Source organism: Aotus nancymaae, unplaced genomic scaffold (genome assembly GCF_030222135.1).
Source record: "Aotus nancymaae isolate 86718 unplaced genomic scaffold, 86718_ANA_hifiasm-v0.15.2.pri h1tg000108l, whole genome shotgun sequence".
NCBI lineage: Eukaryota > Metazoa > Chordata > Mammalia > Primates > Aotidae > Aotus > Aotus nancymaae.
Window position 1 is genome coordinate 27,947,905 of NW_026988523.1, and position 15,304 is coordinate 27,963,208.

Below are 15,304 nucleotides of genomic sequence, written 5' to 3' on the forward strand. Positions count from 1 at the left end.
CCTGTCCCGTCTGTGACTTCAAGCTCAGGATTTCAATCAATGCATTCCAGTAACCCTAAAGTGAGGAACTCTCCGTCGGGAAACACACAGAGGTAAGGGATGGGGCCTCTTCCTGCAGCCCCTTGGGGATGCCACAGGCACGCCATGAACACTCATTGGTGAAACAGCGTGTTGAATTAGAAGCAAATGAAACCCAAATAAGAAAGGAAGAGAAAATAGACTAGTAAATAGTAACAGAAGAGTAAGCAGGATACAGTGTAATCAAAGCACGCGTTAGGGCTTCTCTCCACCCACTTCCCTGCCAAAGCACAAACAAAAGGACTGTGTCGAGACCGACCGGTCCAATCTGCCCAAGTTGGCAAACACGGAAACTGAGGCCTGGAATGGTGAAGGAGGCCTCATGTCTTAGAACTGAAACATTCCCAGGACTCCCGCTGTGAGGCTTTTTCCTCTGTTTCACAGTACGCAAACTGTTACTTTAAAAGAATTTTATCCTCGCTCCCTGAGGGCAGCGGTTGGTTTCTCAGCTTTGGTGTAATACTGCTTGTTGGGAGGGATTCGTATCCTGGAGAATTTCCCTAACCTGACCGTCACCGGCTCCCGTGCTCTTCGGGACCTGCTTATATTTTCCAGCAGGGAAGTGAGGCTCTCCTACAGCTGTTCCTTGTCGTCAGCCTAGGGGTGGGTGGTATTTTGATCTTAACGATGCCTGTTTGTTTACTCTGAGCTAGTCTTAGTGTAAGAGTCACTTCTCTATGTACATAGAAACCGTTGTCCTTTATTGACAGAAGCCCTGGAGGTGGGTCCCCATGTGACTCTAGGGTTCCCGAGACCTGGCAGGCCGCTCTGCTGGATCCTCCTCTCTGTTGATAGCTCTGAGATAGGACCAAGGGTGGCGGGAGCAAACAAATGGCCGAGGCGAATCATGGGGTGGTATTTTAGTCCTAAGGGTCTCCTTGACTCCCAGTAGAAACCGCCTCTCCCTGATTGGTGCTGACCAGCTGTATCTGGTGTCTGATCTTCCTTTGTTATTCGTTTCTTTTAGTAGCCCTAAGTCAAAGCAGGAGGTGATGGTCCGTCCCCCTACAGTGATGTCCCCATCTGGAAACCCCCAGCTGGATTCCAAATTCTCCAATCAGGGTAAACAGGGGGGCTCAGCCAGCCAATCCCAGCCATCCCCCTGTGACTCCAAGAGTGGGGGCCATACCCCTAAAGCACTCCCTGGCCCAGGTGGGAGCATGGGGCTGAAGAATGGGGCTGGAAATGGTGCCAAGGGCAAGGGGAAAAGGGAGCGAAGTATTTCCGCCGACTCCTTTGATCAGAGAGATCCTGGGACTCCAAACGATGACTCTGACATTAAAGGTATGTCTATAAGATCTTTGAGACTCAGAGGGAAGTAGGTATTCCTGAGGGAAGATCTCTGACATTTGACAGAGGCCAGAGAGCCTAATATCAGACAAACGGGGAGAGCAGGTGTCGAATTCAGGAGTTCTCACCATTTATGATGGAACTATTTCTTCTCATTTTGCTAACTGAAGAATAGTTTGGAATCTCCTAGTTGGGAGCTCTTACCCTCGAGGATGCAGTGGTTTAGGGGTTATGGTAGGATTATTTCACAGGCCTAACCCTGTTCTTTTGCATGCCTCTGACCTCCATGCTGTTTGTACTTTAGTTCCAAGCCAGTTGCTCTAGTTCGTCTGTGCCAGTGGCCCCCACTGGGGTAGTTTTTCTGGTGTCCCCTTCTCTTCTCCATCAGAGGAATCCTCCAAGGCTTGGGTCTTGTGTTCTCTAGTAGCCGTTTTGCCAGACTTGCAGACACAAGAGGAAGCCTTGATAGCCCTGGCAGTGGTGCAGATTTGTCACCGCTGATTTTAGTGTAGCAGGAACGAGTGGCTACCAGATGTGTAGAGATTTGACAGACACCAAAATGGAGTGAGCCAGGAAGGGTATGGGACCAACAGCTGGGGTTTTAGGCTTTTTTATTTTATTTTATTTTATTTATTTTTTGAGACGGAGTCTCGCTCTTGTTACCCAGGCTGGAGTGCAATGGCACAATCTCGGCTCACCGCAACCTCCGCCTCCTGGGTTCAGGCAATTCTCCTGCCTCAGCCTCCTGAGTAGCTGGGATTACAGGTGCACGCCACCATGCCCAGCTAATTTTTTGTATTTTTAGTAGAGACGGGGTTTCACCATGTTGACCGGGATGGTCTCGATCTCTTGACCTCGTGATCCACCCGCCTCGGCCTCCCAAAGTGCTGGGATTACAGGCGTCATCTACACCCGGCCCCCCAATTTTTTTTTTTTTTTAAATGAATGAGAGGTTCTCATATTGCCCAGATTGGCCTTGAACGCATAGCCTTACCTCCTCAAGCGCCAGGACAACTGGCCGGAGCCACCACGGCTCACTAGGCTTTTTTCCTCCTAGTATAAGACCAAAAGTCTTCACCGTAAGCCAGAACGTGAAGTTAGTATTCAAGGAATAAAAGTATGATTTTCCAACCCAAATTAGAAATGAAAACCTGGGTGATTGTTCCTCCCCACTTCCTCCCCTCCTCCCTCAAGTGTTTTTGGCAGGCCTGCTATGAATACCAGCACTGTGCTGGGGTGGGGCATGGTCAGTAAGATAGATACAGCTGTTGACCTCAAAGATTTGAATGCACCTAGAAAGCTGATCATTAAACAGTTACAGTAAAATATGATGAATGCTGAACTAAGTGAAGTTACGAGGGCTGTGAGATCCACCATCATCTGTGGATCCATCCCCAGTTAAGTCTAGGAGGTTTCAAGAAAGTTACCAGGAAGTAGGGACATTTATGCTAATATATGAAGGAAGTGTAATAGAGAGGTAAGGAAGTGGGGGAGGAGTGCTTTTTGATTAGTCATTTCAGACAGAAGAGCGTTTGCAATTTTATGAGTAGAAGAGAAGGTTTCTTCTTAGCAAGGTGGTACTTCCTTGAAATTCTCAAGGTGGGTTTGTGTTGTGATGCTATAAATGCTGGCAGAAGAAAGGAAATTGTATTCTTTCTATGACGAGTCTTTTTATTCTTTTAGAATGTAATTCTGCTGACCACATAAAGTCCCAGGATTCCCAGCACACACCACTCTCGATGACCCCATCAAATGCTACAGCCCCCAGGTCTTCCACACCCTCCCATGGCCAAACTACTGCCCCAGAGCCCACTCCTGCTCAGAAGACTCCAGCCAAAGTGGTGTATGTGTTTTCTACTGAGATGGCCAATAAGTAAGTTGATGCTTGTGTCTTGCTGTTGGGCGGGGCTTGTCTGGGGACCTAGGTTCTTATTCCCATTTCAGATTGATAATTTATTATCACCTAAAGTTAACAGTACAGAAAGAGATAAAACATAAAACCTCCCAAACACAAACTCCCCCAGAGGCAACCACTGATAATACATACTTTGCTTCCCTTTCAGAAATTTTTTGTGCTTATGCAAATATTATACATATATACCTCTTTTTATTTATTTATTTTTTTTTTGAGATGGTATCTCCCTCTGTCACCCAGACTGGAGTGCAGTGGTGGGTCTCAGCTCACTGCAGCCTCCACCTCATGGGTTCAAGTGATTCTTCTGCCTCAGCCTCCTGAGTAGCTGGGATTACAGGCACCTGTCACCACGCCCAGCTGATTTTTTGTGTTCTTTCAGTAGAGATGGCATTTCACCATGTTGGCCAGGCTGGTCTCAAACTCCTGGCCTCAAGTGATCTGCTTGCTTAGGCCTCTCAAAGTGCTGGGATTACAGGCGTGAGCCACCATGCCCAGCCACATATACCTCTTTTAAACACAGGAGAAAAAATTGATTACACAATAAACACTTTTCTGCAACCTACTTATTTTCTAAACACAAGTAATATATGTCCATTCTAGAATAATTAGAAAATACAACTAAAAATTAATATCTCTGGAATTCACAGAGATAACCACTGTAAACATTTTCATATATAAATTTCTAGTGGATGGATGAACCAATTGGTTTTGTCAAAATTGTGATTTTACCCTGCATATGTTTTCTGACCTGTTTTACTTAAAAAGTGAATCTTGATAGCCTTCAGCGATCACTAGGTGTCATGTGATTTCGTCTTCCCCTTCTTGGGTTGGGATTTTGAACTCAGATTCTGTATGAAACACCTTCCATCATGGATTGGTTTAACAAGAAAATCTTGGTTTTTGTTTTTTAATGCCTCTTTTAGGATTTGCTAATGACTGTCTTTTAATTTTAGAAGTTTGATGGTAAATGGTAAACATACATAATGAAACATGTTTCTCTTAATTTCTTCTTCAGCATTTCTGGTGGTTATTTATACTCCTTCCTCTTCCTTACAAGTTCAGTGTGGGGTTAAAGTGCTTTGGAATTACAGTTAGTGAAATCGAAGTGAGTTCTAGTGTGTGCTGTCTCTTCTGTCTTTGCAGAGCTGCAGAAGCTGTGTTGAAGGGCCAGGTTGAAACTATCGTCTCTTTCCACATCCAGAACATTTCTAACAGCAAGACAGAGAGAAGCACAGCCCCTCTGGTATTTCATTTCAGAAACTGAATAATGGTTTAATGATTCTACAGTGACTGCAAAGGAGAGGAGGTGGTGAATTTAATTGATAGGAATGTAGTCCTGATGGTGTGAGCTACGTTCTTGGCATTTAACCTAATTCTGGCATTGTGGGGCGTTAGGCACATCACACTATACTAGCCCTTTCTACAAGAAAGCTAGTAGATTGATGAATTACTAGGGAGAAGAAGATGCAAGCTAAAAGAGGAGCTGTACAGATATCTTAGGGTTTCCTTCATGTAAGCGTCTCTGGGAAAATCTAAATTCGGACCCTTGTGTACAGAGCAGGTTTTTTTAAAAATAACACTCTTGAGCTAGTTGAATTACGAAGAAAGAACAGAGAAAAAACAACAACAACTAAAACTTCTGGAGTACACAATGATTATCGTAATCCTTTCAAAATGATTCATATTTATTTCAAAGTGATAAGACCATTGAATGCTTTTAATTGCTTGATACTTATAAAAATGTAATAAATGTTAGTCTGTGTTCTATCTGGATCTTCAGCACGTGCTGTAAACTCTATCAGGAAAAGCATACAGTAGATGTTTTAATGCATGTAGTTTACGAAATTGATCCAAAGGGTATTTCTTCTGTCTAGCATTGTCAAGCCGTTGCACCAGATGCTATGAGGGGGGGTACTGAAAGGTTCAAGACACAGTCCTGTTTTCAGGGAACATAAATCTAATACTGGAATCCGTCTTAAACATGGGAAAAGTTAATTGACAATAAATTATCAAAGTACAATTCAAGATAAAATAGGTGACGTCTTTCCTATTTTGTTTATCAGAAAAGTCTCCATCTTTGTAGACATAGGTAGAGCTTAGGCCTTGCTAAACTTAGAAAAGGAATTTTACATTCCCCATGCATCTTGACTACCCAAGGGTAGAAGATCATACAATTATATTTAAAATGCTCATTGTCCTGGAATGCTTACTGTCCTGGTACAGCGTAACTGAAACCAACCTTTTATTGACTTAACGGTGGTTCTTGATACAGTTATCACCTACACCTTCTCTGGAACTAAAATGAAATCAGGAAAGGAGTTAGGAGTAATCCATTGTTCCACATCTAAATGTTTTCTGCTGTCATGGTTTCCTTATATGAAGTCAGTACTCACCTGCAGCAAACAAAAGCTGACCAACAAAACCAAACTGAAAATGGCACTAGAAGGAAAACCAAGGTGACCTCTACACGCCAGTTAGGAGTTGCGGACATGAAATAACACTTTTGACTGTGCAGAGTCATACAGGATTCAGCCAGTCTTACCCACACAGCTCGATACCATGGATACCTCCAAGTCAAACATTTATATTTGTATTCCCAGAATGTAAGTACTCAAAGATATGTTTTCATGTATATACAGTAGAAATTGTTCATATGCAGAGATACACATAATTACTTGTTTACATATTTGCATACAGTTAAACATTCCAGAGAGTAGGTGAGGCGGTAAATAAGAGCCTTAAGGGTTTGGAAATATGGACTGGATTAAGTGAACAGGAAGGAGCAGATGAACACCAAAAAAAAGGTCTGGAGAAAGGTCTTTGGTGAAAGGTCTCTGAGACAGAGTTTGGAGACCAAGCCCTTCTGTTCTTCAGTGCCCTCTTACATCTTAGCAGTGCTACTGGTTTAGACGCGGAACATAGGCGTCCCTCTTCCAAACATTCAGGGCGTCCATGTCACCATGTAGGTGAGTGTGCTTCACGCTGGACTTAGTATAGCATTGGAGGCAATCATCCAGCGTGTTAAAAAGGGGCAGTCTGCTGTCTATTGCAAAGAACGTTCGATCAAGAGACGCCATGAGTTAGATAGCCTCGGATTTCTCCACAGAACCTTCCTGCCTGCAGATGATCTCACTACAGTTAATATACAAATTCTTATCAAACATGCAGTCAGTTATCACGAACCCAAAACAGAAACCGCAGATATCAGGCCCCCTGGAAACTCCAGGAGGGGAGCGCCTCAGTAGTCACCCTGCCAGAGGAGCCTTCTTCCTGCTTCCTTGACTGGTGGAGTACGGAGCTGCAAGTGACTTACGCTTTCTCTTTCACATGGCAACGTCAGACCTTTTGATTGACAATGAGAAGTCTACAAACCCAGTTGTACTTTCAGGGAAAAGAAAAAGGTGTTAGGTACAGCCTCCCACATACCGAGAAACTAATCTCTCTCTGAATCAGAAACACGTAGTAGACATGTGATATCAAACCTGTTCCTCAAAATAGATCCTCAAATGTATTCCCTTTGGCAGAGTGGCTCTCCTCTGGCATACTTTTTAAGTTATTGAAACCTAATCTTCAGCAAGGGAAAGAGGATGCCATTTGACAGTAAGCTTAAAAAAAAAAATCAAAATGTCTTCATGTCCAAAAGGGGGTTGTACATGAGCAATTTCTACAGCTGGTGTCAGTGTAGATCTGTGTGACTGGGGACAAGTCCTTCGTAACATATCTTGCTCTTTTAATTGCCCTTCTGTTCAGTTTACCAATGATTTTTAAAATCTTTGTTTATCTTCAGAACACACAGATATCTGCCCTTCGGAATGATCCGAAACCTCTCCCACAACAGCCCCCAGTTCCAGCCAACCAGGACCAGAATTCTTCCCAGAATGCCAGATTGCAGCCAACTCCACCCGTTCCGGCACCAGCACCCAAGCCTGCCGCACCCCCGCGTCCCCTGGACCGGGAGAGTCCTGGGGTAGAAAACAAACTGATTCCTTCCGTAGGAAGTCCTGCCAGCTCCACTCCACTGCCCCCTGATGGTACCGGGCCCAACTCAACGCCCAACAATCGGGCAGTGACCCCTGTCTCCCAGGGGAGCAATAGCTCTTCAGCAGATCCCAAAGCCCCTCCGCCTCCACCAGTGTCCAGTGGCGAGCCCCCGACCCTGGGAGAGAATCCCGACGGCCTATCTCAGGAGCAGCTGGAGCACCGGGAGCGCTCCCTACAAACTCTCAGAGATATCCAGCGCATGCTTTTTCCTGATGAGAAAGAATTCACAGGAGCACAAAGTGGGGGACCCCAGCAGAATCCTGGGGTATTAGATGGGCCTCAGAAAAAACCAGAAGGGCCAATACAGGCCATGATGGCTCAATCCCAAAGCCTAGGTAAGGGACCTGGGCCCCGGACAGATGTGGGAGCTCCATTTGGCCCTCAAGGACATAGAGATGTGCCCTTTTCTCCAGATGAAATGGTTCCACCTTCTATGAACTCCCAGTCTGGGACCATAGGACCCGACCACCTTGACCATATGACTCCCGAGCAGATAGCGTGGCTAAAACTGCAGCAGGAGTTTTATGAAGAGAAGAGGAGGAAGCAGGAACAAGTGGTTGTCCAGCAGTGTTCCCTCCAGGACATGATGGTCCATCAGCATGGGCCTCGGGGAGTGGTCCGAGGGCCCCCCCCTCCTTACCAGATGACCCCTAGTGAAGGCTGGGCACCTGGGGGTGCAGAGCCGTTTTCTGATGGTATCAACATGCCACACTCTCTGCCCCCGAGGGGCATGGCTCCTCACCCCAACATGCCAGGGAGCCAGATGCGCCTCCCTGGATTTGCAGGCATGATAAACTCTGAAATGGAAGGGCCGAATGTCCCCAACCCTGCATCTAGACCGGGTCTTTCTGGAGTCAGTTGGCCAGATGATGTGCCAAAAATCCCAGACGGTCGAAGTTTTCCTCCTGGCCAGGGCGTCTTCAGTGGTCCTGGCCGAGGGGAACGCTTCCCAAACCCCCAAGGATTGTCTGAAGAGATGTTTCAGCAGCAGCTGGCAGAGAAACAGCTGGGTCTCCCCCCAGGGATGACCATGGAAGGCATCAGGCCCAGCATGGAGATGAACAGGATGATTCCAGGCTCCCAGCGCCACATGGAGCCTGGGAATAACCCCATTTTCCCTCGAATACCCGTTGAGGGCCCTCTGAGTCCTTCTAGGGGAGACTTTCCAAAAGGAATGCCCCCGCAGATGGGCCCTGGTCGGGAACTTGAGTTTGGGGTGGTTCCTAGTGGGATGAAGGGAGATGTCAGTCTAACTGTCAACATGGGATCCAACTCTCAGATGATACCTCAGAAGATGAGAGAGGCCGGGGCGGGCCCTGAGGAGATGCTGAAATTACGCCCAGGTAGCTCAGACATGCTGCCTGCTCAGCAGAAGATGGTGCCGCTGCCATTTGGTGAGCACCCCCAGCAGGAGTATGGCGTGGGCCCCAGACCATTCCTCCCCATGTCTCAGGGTCCAGGCAGCAACGGTGGCTTGCGGAATCTCAGAGAACCAATTGGGCCCGACCAAAGGACTAACAGCCGGCTCAGTCACATGCCACCACTACCTCTCAACCCTCCCAGTAACCCCGCCAGCCTCAACACCGCTCCTTCGGTTCAGCGCGGCCTGGGGCGGAAGCCCTTGGATATATCTGTGGCAGGCAGCCAGGTGCATTCCCCAGGCATGAACCCTCTGAAGTCTCCCACGATGCACCAAGTCCAGTCACCAATGCTGGGCTCGCCCTCGGGGAACCTCAAGTCCCCCCAGACTCCATCGCAGCTGGCAGGCATGCTGGCGGGCCCAGCTGCCGCTGCTTCCATTAAGTCCCCCCCTGTTTTGGGGTCTGCTGCTGCTTCACCTGTCCACCTCAAGTCTCCATCACTTCCTGCCCCGTCACCTGGATGGACCTCTTCTCCAAAACCTCCCCTTCCAAGTCCTGGGATCCCTCCAAACCATAAAGCACCCCTCACCATGGCCTCCCCCGCCATGCTGGGGAATGTAGAGTCAGGTCAGTATGCTTGCATCCTCACAGTTGCACCTTGTAGCTGGAGACCACTGGAGCCTGATGCAGTTACTTTAAGAAAACTGGTGTTTTGAGTACCTAGCCAGAGGAGGCAGCCTTTGTTGAAATGGACATATCTGTGGCAAGGTGCATAATTAGTGCTTCCATAGGGTTATGCAGAAGTGTCCAATCTCAGCAAAAAATGCCTATGTCAGATGGGATTGTTAAAAGAGGGGAAATGGGGAATATGTGTTGGGTTCAACCCAGAATAATTTACATTTGCACAGTGAGCACATGCAATAAAACGTCTTAACAGTGGATGAATGTGGCTGCTTTAAATACTGGACCCACTGCAAGGGGCTTCCCTTGGATCGAGAGATTCTGAGTATAATCCTAAACACAGAGAGAGGAAGCTGATGTAAGACTTGCGTGGTTCTTGTAAATATCTGTTGACCACAAAAACCGTTACCGAAATCTCCTTAGTAGAACACTTTTCACAGAGCAGCTACAATTTAGGAGTATTTTCTTCCTGGGAGAGATTCTTGCTGATGATGATGGTTTTGTGAATGGGACGAGAGGTGGTCAGTGGAAGTAGCACCGAGATGTAAATACTAGGTTGGTGCTGTCTCCACCTGAGAAAGACTAGGATCAGAGCAAGATAGAAGATTTATCCTACGAAGCTAAAGCCTCCCTCTGTGGGGTAGCAGTTCACTGAAGCAGTACAGCGGAAAAGCCCCCTCGGACCTTTTTGGTTCAAACGTCTTGGTTGTGGAAATTAAGAATGTGTGTAGCGTGATGTCATTAGTACCTGGGGCTAGATCACTAGTCTGGCTTTGTGGCACGCTAACACCTCAGTCGATTTCTAAATTGGGATTGGCAAGAGATCCACTTATTTCGTCGTCTGTACACCATATTTTCCCCAAGCTTGAACTAATATTTCTAACACATTCCTGGTGTGTTCGTCTTCACATCTGCTGATCTGTCGCCCCGTATCACGCCGCGGTCTCCCTCTGCACTCACACGGAGCTTGACTAGAAGATTGATGATTTGTGTCTGGGGTCTAATAACACTGTCCTGTTCATCTGTCTCATTCCTGGCCTTGCTAGTTCATAATCAGAGGGCCCAGTAGCCTTCGAAAGGAATCTAATTCCCTGCCCGTTTTATTTTGCTTCCTTTCAGGTGGCCCCCCGCCTCCTGCAGCCAGCCAGCCTGCCTCTGTGAATATCCCTGGAAGTCTTCCCTCTAGTACACCTTACACCATGCCTCCAGAGCCCACCCTGTCCCAGAACCCACTCTCTATCATGATGTCTCGAATGTCCAAGTTTGCAATGCCCAGTTCCACCCCGTTATACCATGATGCCATCAAGACTGTGGCCAGCTCAGATGACGACTCCCCTCCAGCTCGTTCTCCCAACTTGCCATCAATGAATAATATGCCAGGTAAGAAATCAGAAAGGCAGGTTGTGGAGTGAGTGCTAGACCCAAGAGAAACCTCTGGAAGCATTTTCTCAGTGGCTGTACACCTGAATAGGTGGAAGTTCAACAAGTAGAAAAAATGTTCTGTCTAAAGTAGTTTCAGCGGAATGGAAGTGTCTTGGCTAGAGGAAGATAATTTTTTATTAGCTTGATTCCTTATCTGTTCATAAGAAAGCAGGTTTCTTTATAGTTCTGATGCTTCTGTGTACCTGGATGGTTTTGAGGGCGTGTTGTTTTTTCTCTGGTCCTCCTGTAGCAATATTGAGAGCAGTTTCTTTTTAACAGGCTGATTGGAATGTCTTTAGTTCTCAAGTATTTTTCCTGGAAGAGTAGCCTCAAACCACAAGCAGGCACAGGATTTCAGACAGCGGAAAGCCCCTGTTTCCTAGAGCAGCCTTTTTTTGAGGACTCGGGAGATGATAAAATCCTTTCCTTCCCTATGCATTCTGTTCACCTTCATTCCTATACTCAGCCCTCCCCTGCCACCTGACTAAGGAACATGCGCAGGATGGTGAAAGTGATCGGCAGAGACCGTGACTTTTCAGCCATGAGTTTCTGGTTCCAGTTCTATTCTGATTGTTACAAATGCTATTTATTTATCAGGAACTCTAATTAACCCGGTTAGTACATGTTCCAGGGACAGCATAAGCCCTATACCACACTCAGTGGTAATTCCACGGGGACCAAGTACTTCGATGTCCCAGAGACTGTACAGAATGTGTTACTTTCCGTTTCTATTAAAAGTTATTTCTTGAACATTTTATGTAATCTCGAGTTTTAAATGCTTTCTCTTTAAGGCACCATAAAATAATGCCAAATGCCAATTGAAAAATGACCTGTTTAGTTTCTCTGTTATGATTTCCAATCATTTTGGAATTGTAGAACTGATTAATCCTCTGTCTCCAAAAGGACGTACTTAAGTCATTCAGGCAAATTGTTTTCTCCTGTATTAAATGTCTCCAGTGAGGAAGATGAAACTCATTTGTGTGCTAATTTATAACTTTTCACACATGAGAATTTCTCCCTTGCTGTCCTCTACACGCTCCTAAATCACAGTTTAAGACGCAATAATATATGTCTTGTAGAGCCCTTGGTTTGTATGTCCCCAGATGTATTATGACCTTACTCACGGCAGGGATCGTGTGTGGTATGTTTCCCCGGCATTGTACTATGCACATTGGATGCACAATGGTTTTTTTTGTTAATCTATTACAATTTTTCTGAGTTGATTTTTGGTTAAGTTGATTCCTTTGGTATCTTTATTTTTCTAGGAATGGGCATTAATACACAGAATCCTCGAATTTCAGGTCCAAACCCCGTGGTTCCGATGCCAACCCTCAGCCCAATGGGAATGACCCAGCCACTTTCTCACTCCAATCAGATGCCCTCTCCAAATGCCATGGGACCCAACATACCTCCTCATGGGGTCCCAATGGGGCCTGGCTTGATGTCACACAATCCTATCATGGGGCATGGGTCCCAGGAGCCACCGATGGTACCTCAAGGACGGATGGGCTTCCCCCAGGGCTTCCCTCCAGTACAGTCTCCCCCACAGCAGGTTCCGTTCCCTCACAATGGCCCCAGTGGGGGTCAGGGCAGCTTCCCAGGAGGGATGGGTTTCCCAGGAGAAGGCCCCCTTGGCCGCCCCAGCAACCTGCCCCAAAGTTCAGCAGATGCAGCACTTTGCAAGCCTGGAGGCCCCGGGGGTCCTGACTCCTTCACTGTCCTGGGGAACAGCATGCCTTCAGTGTTCACAGACCCAGACCTGCAGGAGGTCATCCGACCTGGAGCCACCGGGATACCTGAGTTTGATCTCTCCCGCATTATTCCATCTGAGAAGCCCAGCCAGACGCTGCAGTATTTCCCTCGAGGGGAAGTTCCAGGCCGTAAACAGCCCCAGGGTCCTGGACCTGGGTTTTCACACATGCAGGGGATGATGGGCGACCAAGCCCCCAGAATGGGACTAGCACTACCTGGCATGGGAGGTCCAGGGCCAGTGGGAACTCCGGACATCCCTCTTGGTACGGCTCCATCCATGCCAGGCCACAACCCCATGAGACCACCAGCCTTTCTCCAGCAAGGCATGATGGGACCTCACCATCGGATGATGTCACCAGCACAATCTACAATGCCCGGCCAGCCTACCCTGATGAGCAATCCAGTCGCTGCCGTGGGCATGATTCCTGGCAAGGATCGGGGGCCTGCTGGGCTCTACACCCACCCCGGGCCTGTGGGCTCTCCGGGGATGATGATGTCCATGCAGGGCATGATGGGACCCCAACAGAACATCATGATCCCCCCACAGATGAGGCCCCGGGGCATGGCTGCTGACGTGGGCATGGGTGGATTTAGCCAAGGACCTGGCAACCCAGGAAACATGATGTTTTAAGCTGCTAAGATTGGATGTGCCGATCCTTGTCAAGATGAGATTCCAGGTCCTGAGAGCTGCTTTGAGGGAGTTCCAGGAGTACTTAACTATTGGTCATGCAATAGGAGAACAGAGACCCGAGGGCTGCTGTGGGGGAGGGGGGAACTCGAGAATGTATGGATTTACCTGAAAGCAAATTATTCATTTAATCAACAGGTGTGTTTTTTTTAAGATTTATTTTTTAAAAATTATTTTTGTGGACTTGGGTATCCCATGATGGCACCTACTTTTGCGAATCTGTAGCCGTGCTTTGAGAATTGCCATCGGTCATGCGTTGCACCGTTCCCCGTATGTTTACGTCCTTTGGACTGGCTTCTCCCAGGATTCTTTTCTGTTTTTGTTTTTTGATTTGGGCTTTATTTTTTTTTGTGTACTGTACTATATTGTAAAAGGGATTTTAGCAGAGACTTTAGTCTTTGGGGCAACAGGAGAACAGGAATGCTGGGCTGTTTACTTTAGGTGGAGAATCCATCTTCAGACGTTCGGACTATTTTCTTTCAACGCCAGTGTATAGACAAACCAAACTATGACCTCAGAGCAGAGTATTAATGAAAAGCACAAAAAAAGGAACTAAGTTCAGCGAGGGGTGGGGGGAGGGGGGAGATTTTTCTTTTTAAAAATAATGACGCTTAGGACATTCGTTTTTCAGTTCAAGTGCTCTTCAGCACCGTCTGTCTCCCCATATACCAACCCACTGGCACATTTTTCTCTGTTTTCTCTCCCATGTCGCTGTCTCCTCAGTTAAATGTTTCCTTCCCTTGTGGCCCCGCTGGTGACCCTCTGCTTCCCTCTCTCTTTCCCTTTGGCAGCTGCAATACACAGTGTTATTTTGGGGAAATTAATCTAGCAAAGCCTCGCCTTCTGTGCCGAGCGTCCTCCTGGCTCTGGGAGGGAAAGGTCTGTCCTTGGGATGCTCTCTGATCTTTTTTTTTCCCCTTAGTCTTTCTCTTCCCCATCGTACCCTTCCCGGCCCACCTTCTTTTCTGTCCTCCTTTTCTTAGGAGTTCCCGAGTGAATTTTTATTAATGTGGGAGTGGAACAGATGCTAAAAGCTATCCAGGATTTTGTTTCTGTTTGTTTTAAATTTTGTGGTTCCTTCCCTTTCCTCCCCCTCCCATGCGTAAGACGTTCTGTGTAACCTCCATTAAATTTGGTACAAAACCACTCGCCAGAGCTGTGGTGTCAGAAAAATAAAATATATTGTTTCTTACAAAACTGAACTGTCTTTTCTGATCATTTGGATTCCTGATAGTTTAGTACTGGGCATACCGGTTACCATATGACCCAGAAGCGTAGAGTTTTTTTATTGATCAATAAGGTGATGGTTAGGGAGAGCAAATGAAAGTACCTTCTCAAATAAAGCATATTCCATGCTGTTAAGGACTAACTCCTCATGTGGGTTTATCCTGTACTGTTCCTGTCTCAGTCGTGAAATCCTAGTTATAGCAGAAGAGCAACTGTGATCCCATTGCTGAACTTCACCTCTAGGGCAATTAATGGTCTTTATTAGGAATGTTTGTGAGAACCAATTTAGTGGTATGAAGTAATTAAAAGGCCAGAGGTTGTATGTTTAGTTATTTGAATAAGCTATGAGCTGTCCCTGGGTCTTGTTAAGGTAGAATAGTGTTACTATACCTGCAACTTATGGGTTTCCACAGTGTGGGGGTTTCTATGGTCCCTTCTGCCTTCCCATCTCCTCACCCACCTCCGTCACCTCTGCTAACCCTGCTCAGTTTTTGTGCACTGTTCATTTCCCGCCACACACATCTTCAGCACATCAGTGTGTATCCTGCAAGGTATGTATCTAATGGACTGGCTGTTGTGCTTCTGTGCAGTTATTTCTGTTCTGGTGTGTGTATTTCTTTGAGTTGTTGTAGGTGTTTTTAGCTCAGTGAGTGGGCGTCTGTGTGCGTGTTTGTTCTTAGGTGAGAGAATCTAAGCGAGGAGCAGCAGGTGCACAGTCATCTGCAGACAAACCTGTACAAATTGGGCTCCGCTGGTGTTTCACAGTCTGAGCTTTTCTCTCTGACAGTTGTTTTGGAGAGCTGTTTTCTCCTTCTTTTCAGCAGCACTGTCTTCTCGGTAACACAGTTG

At 46.8% G+C, this 15,304-nt stretch overlaps 1 protein-coding gene across 3 annotated transcripts; it reads left to right on the forward strand.

The window, feature by feature from the left end:
* The first annotated feature begins 7 nt into the window (after positions 1–7).
* On the forward strand, positions 8–14,445 carry BCL9 (BCL9 transcription coactivator). 3 transcript variants are annotated; one of them, XM_012471987.2, is made up of 7 exons: positions 8–92; positions 1,046–1,362; positions 3,052–3,241; positions 4,427–4,526; positions 7,071–9,312; positions 10,486–10,746; positions 12,054–14,445. In XM_012471987.2, the coding sequence occupies exons 1-7, from the start codon at positions 40–42 to the stop codon at positions 13,169–13,171; spliced, it is 4,281 nt and encodes a 1,426-aa protein (XP_012327410.1). In that variant the 5' UTR covers positions 8–39; the 3' UTR covers positions 13,172–14,445. The 3 variants fall into 3 exon arrangements, with proteins under 3 accessions (XP_012327410.1, XP_012327412.1, XP_012327413.1); XM_012471989.2 differs by having other exon boundaries at positions 12,090–14,445; XM_012471990.2 differs by having other exon boundaries at positions 1,046–1,140.
* Positions 14,446–15,304: the final 859 nt, after the last annotated feature.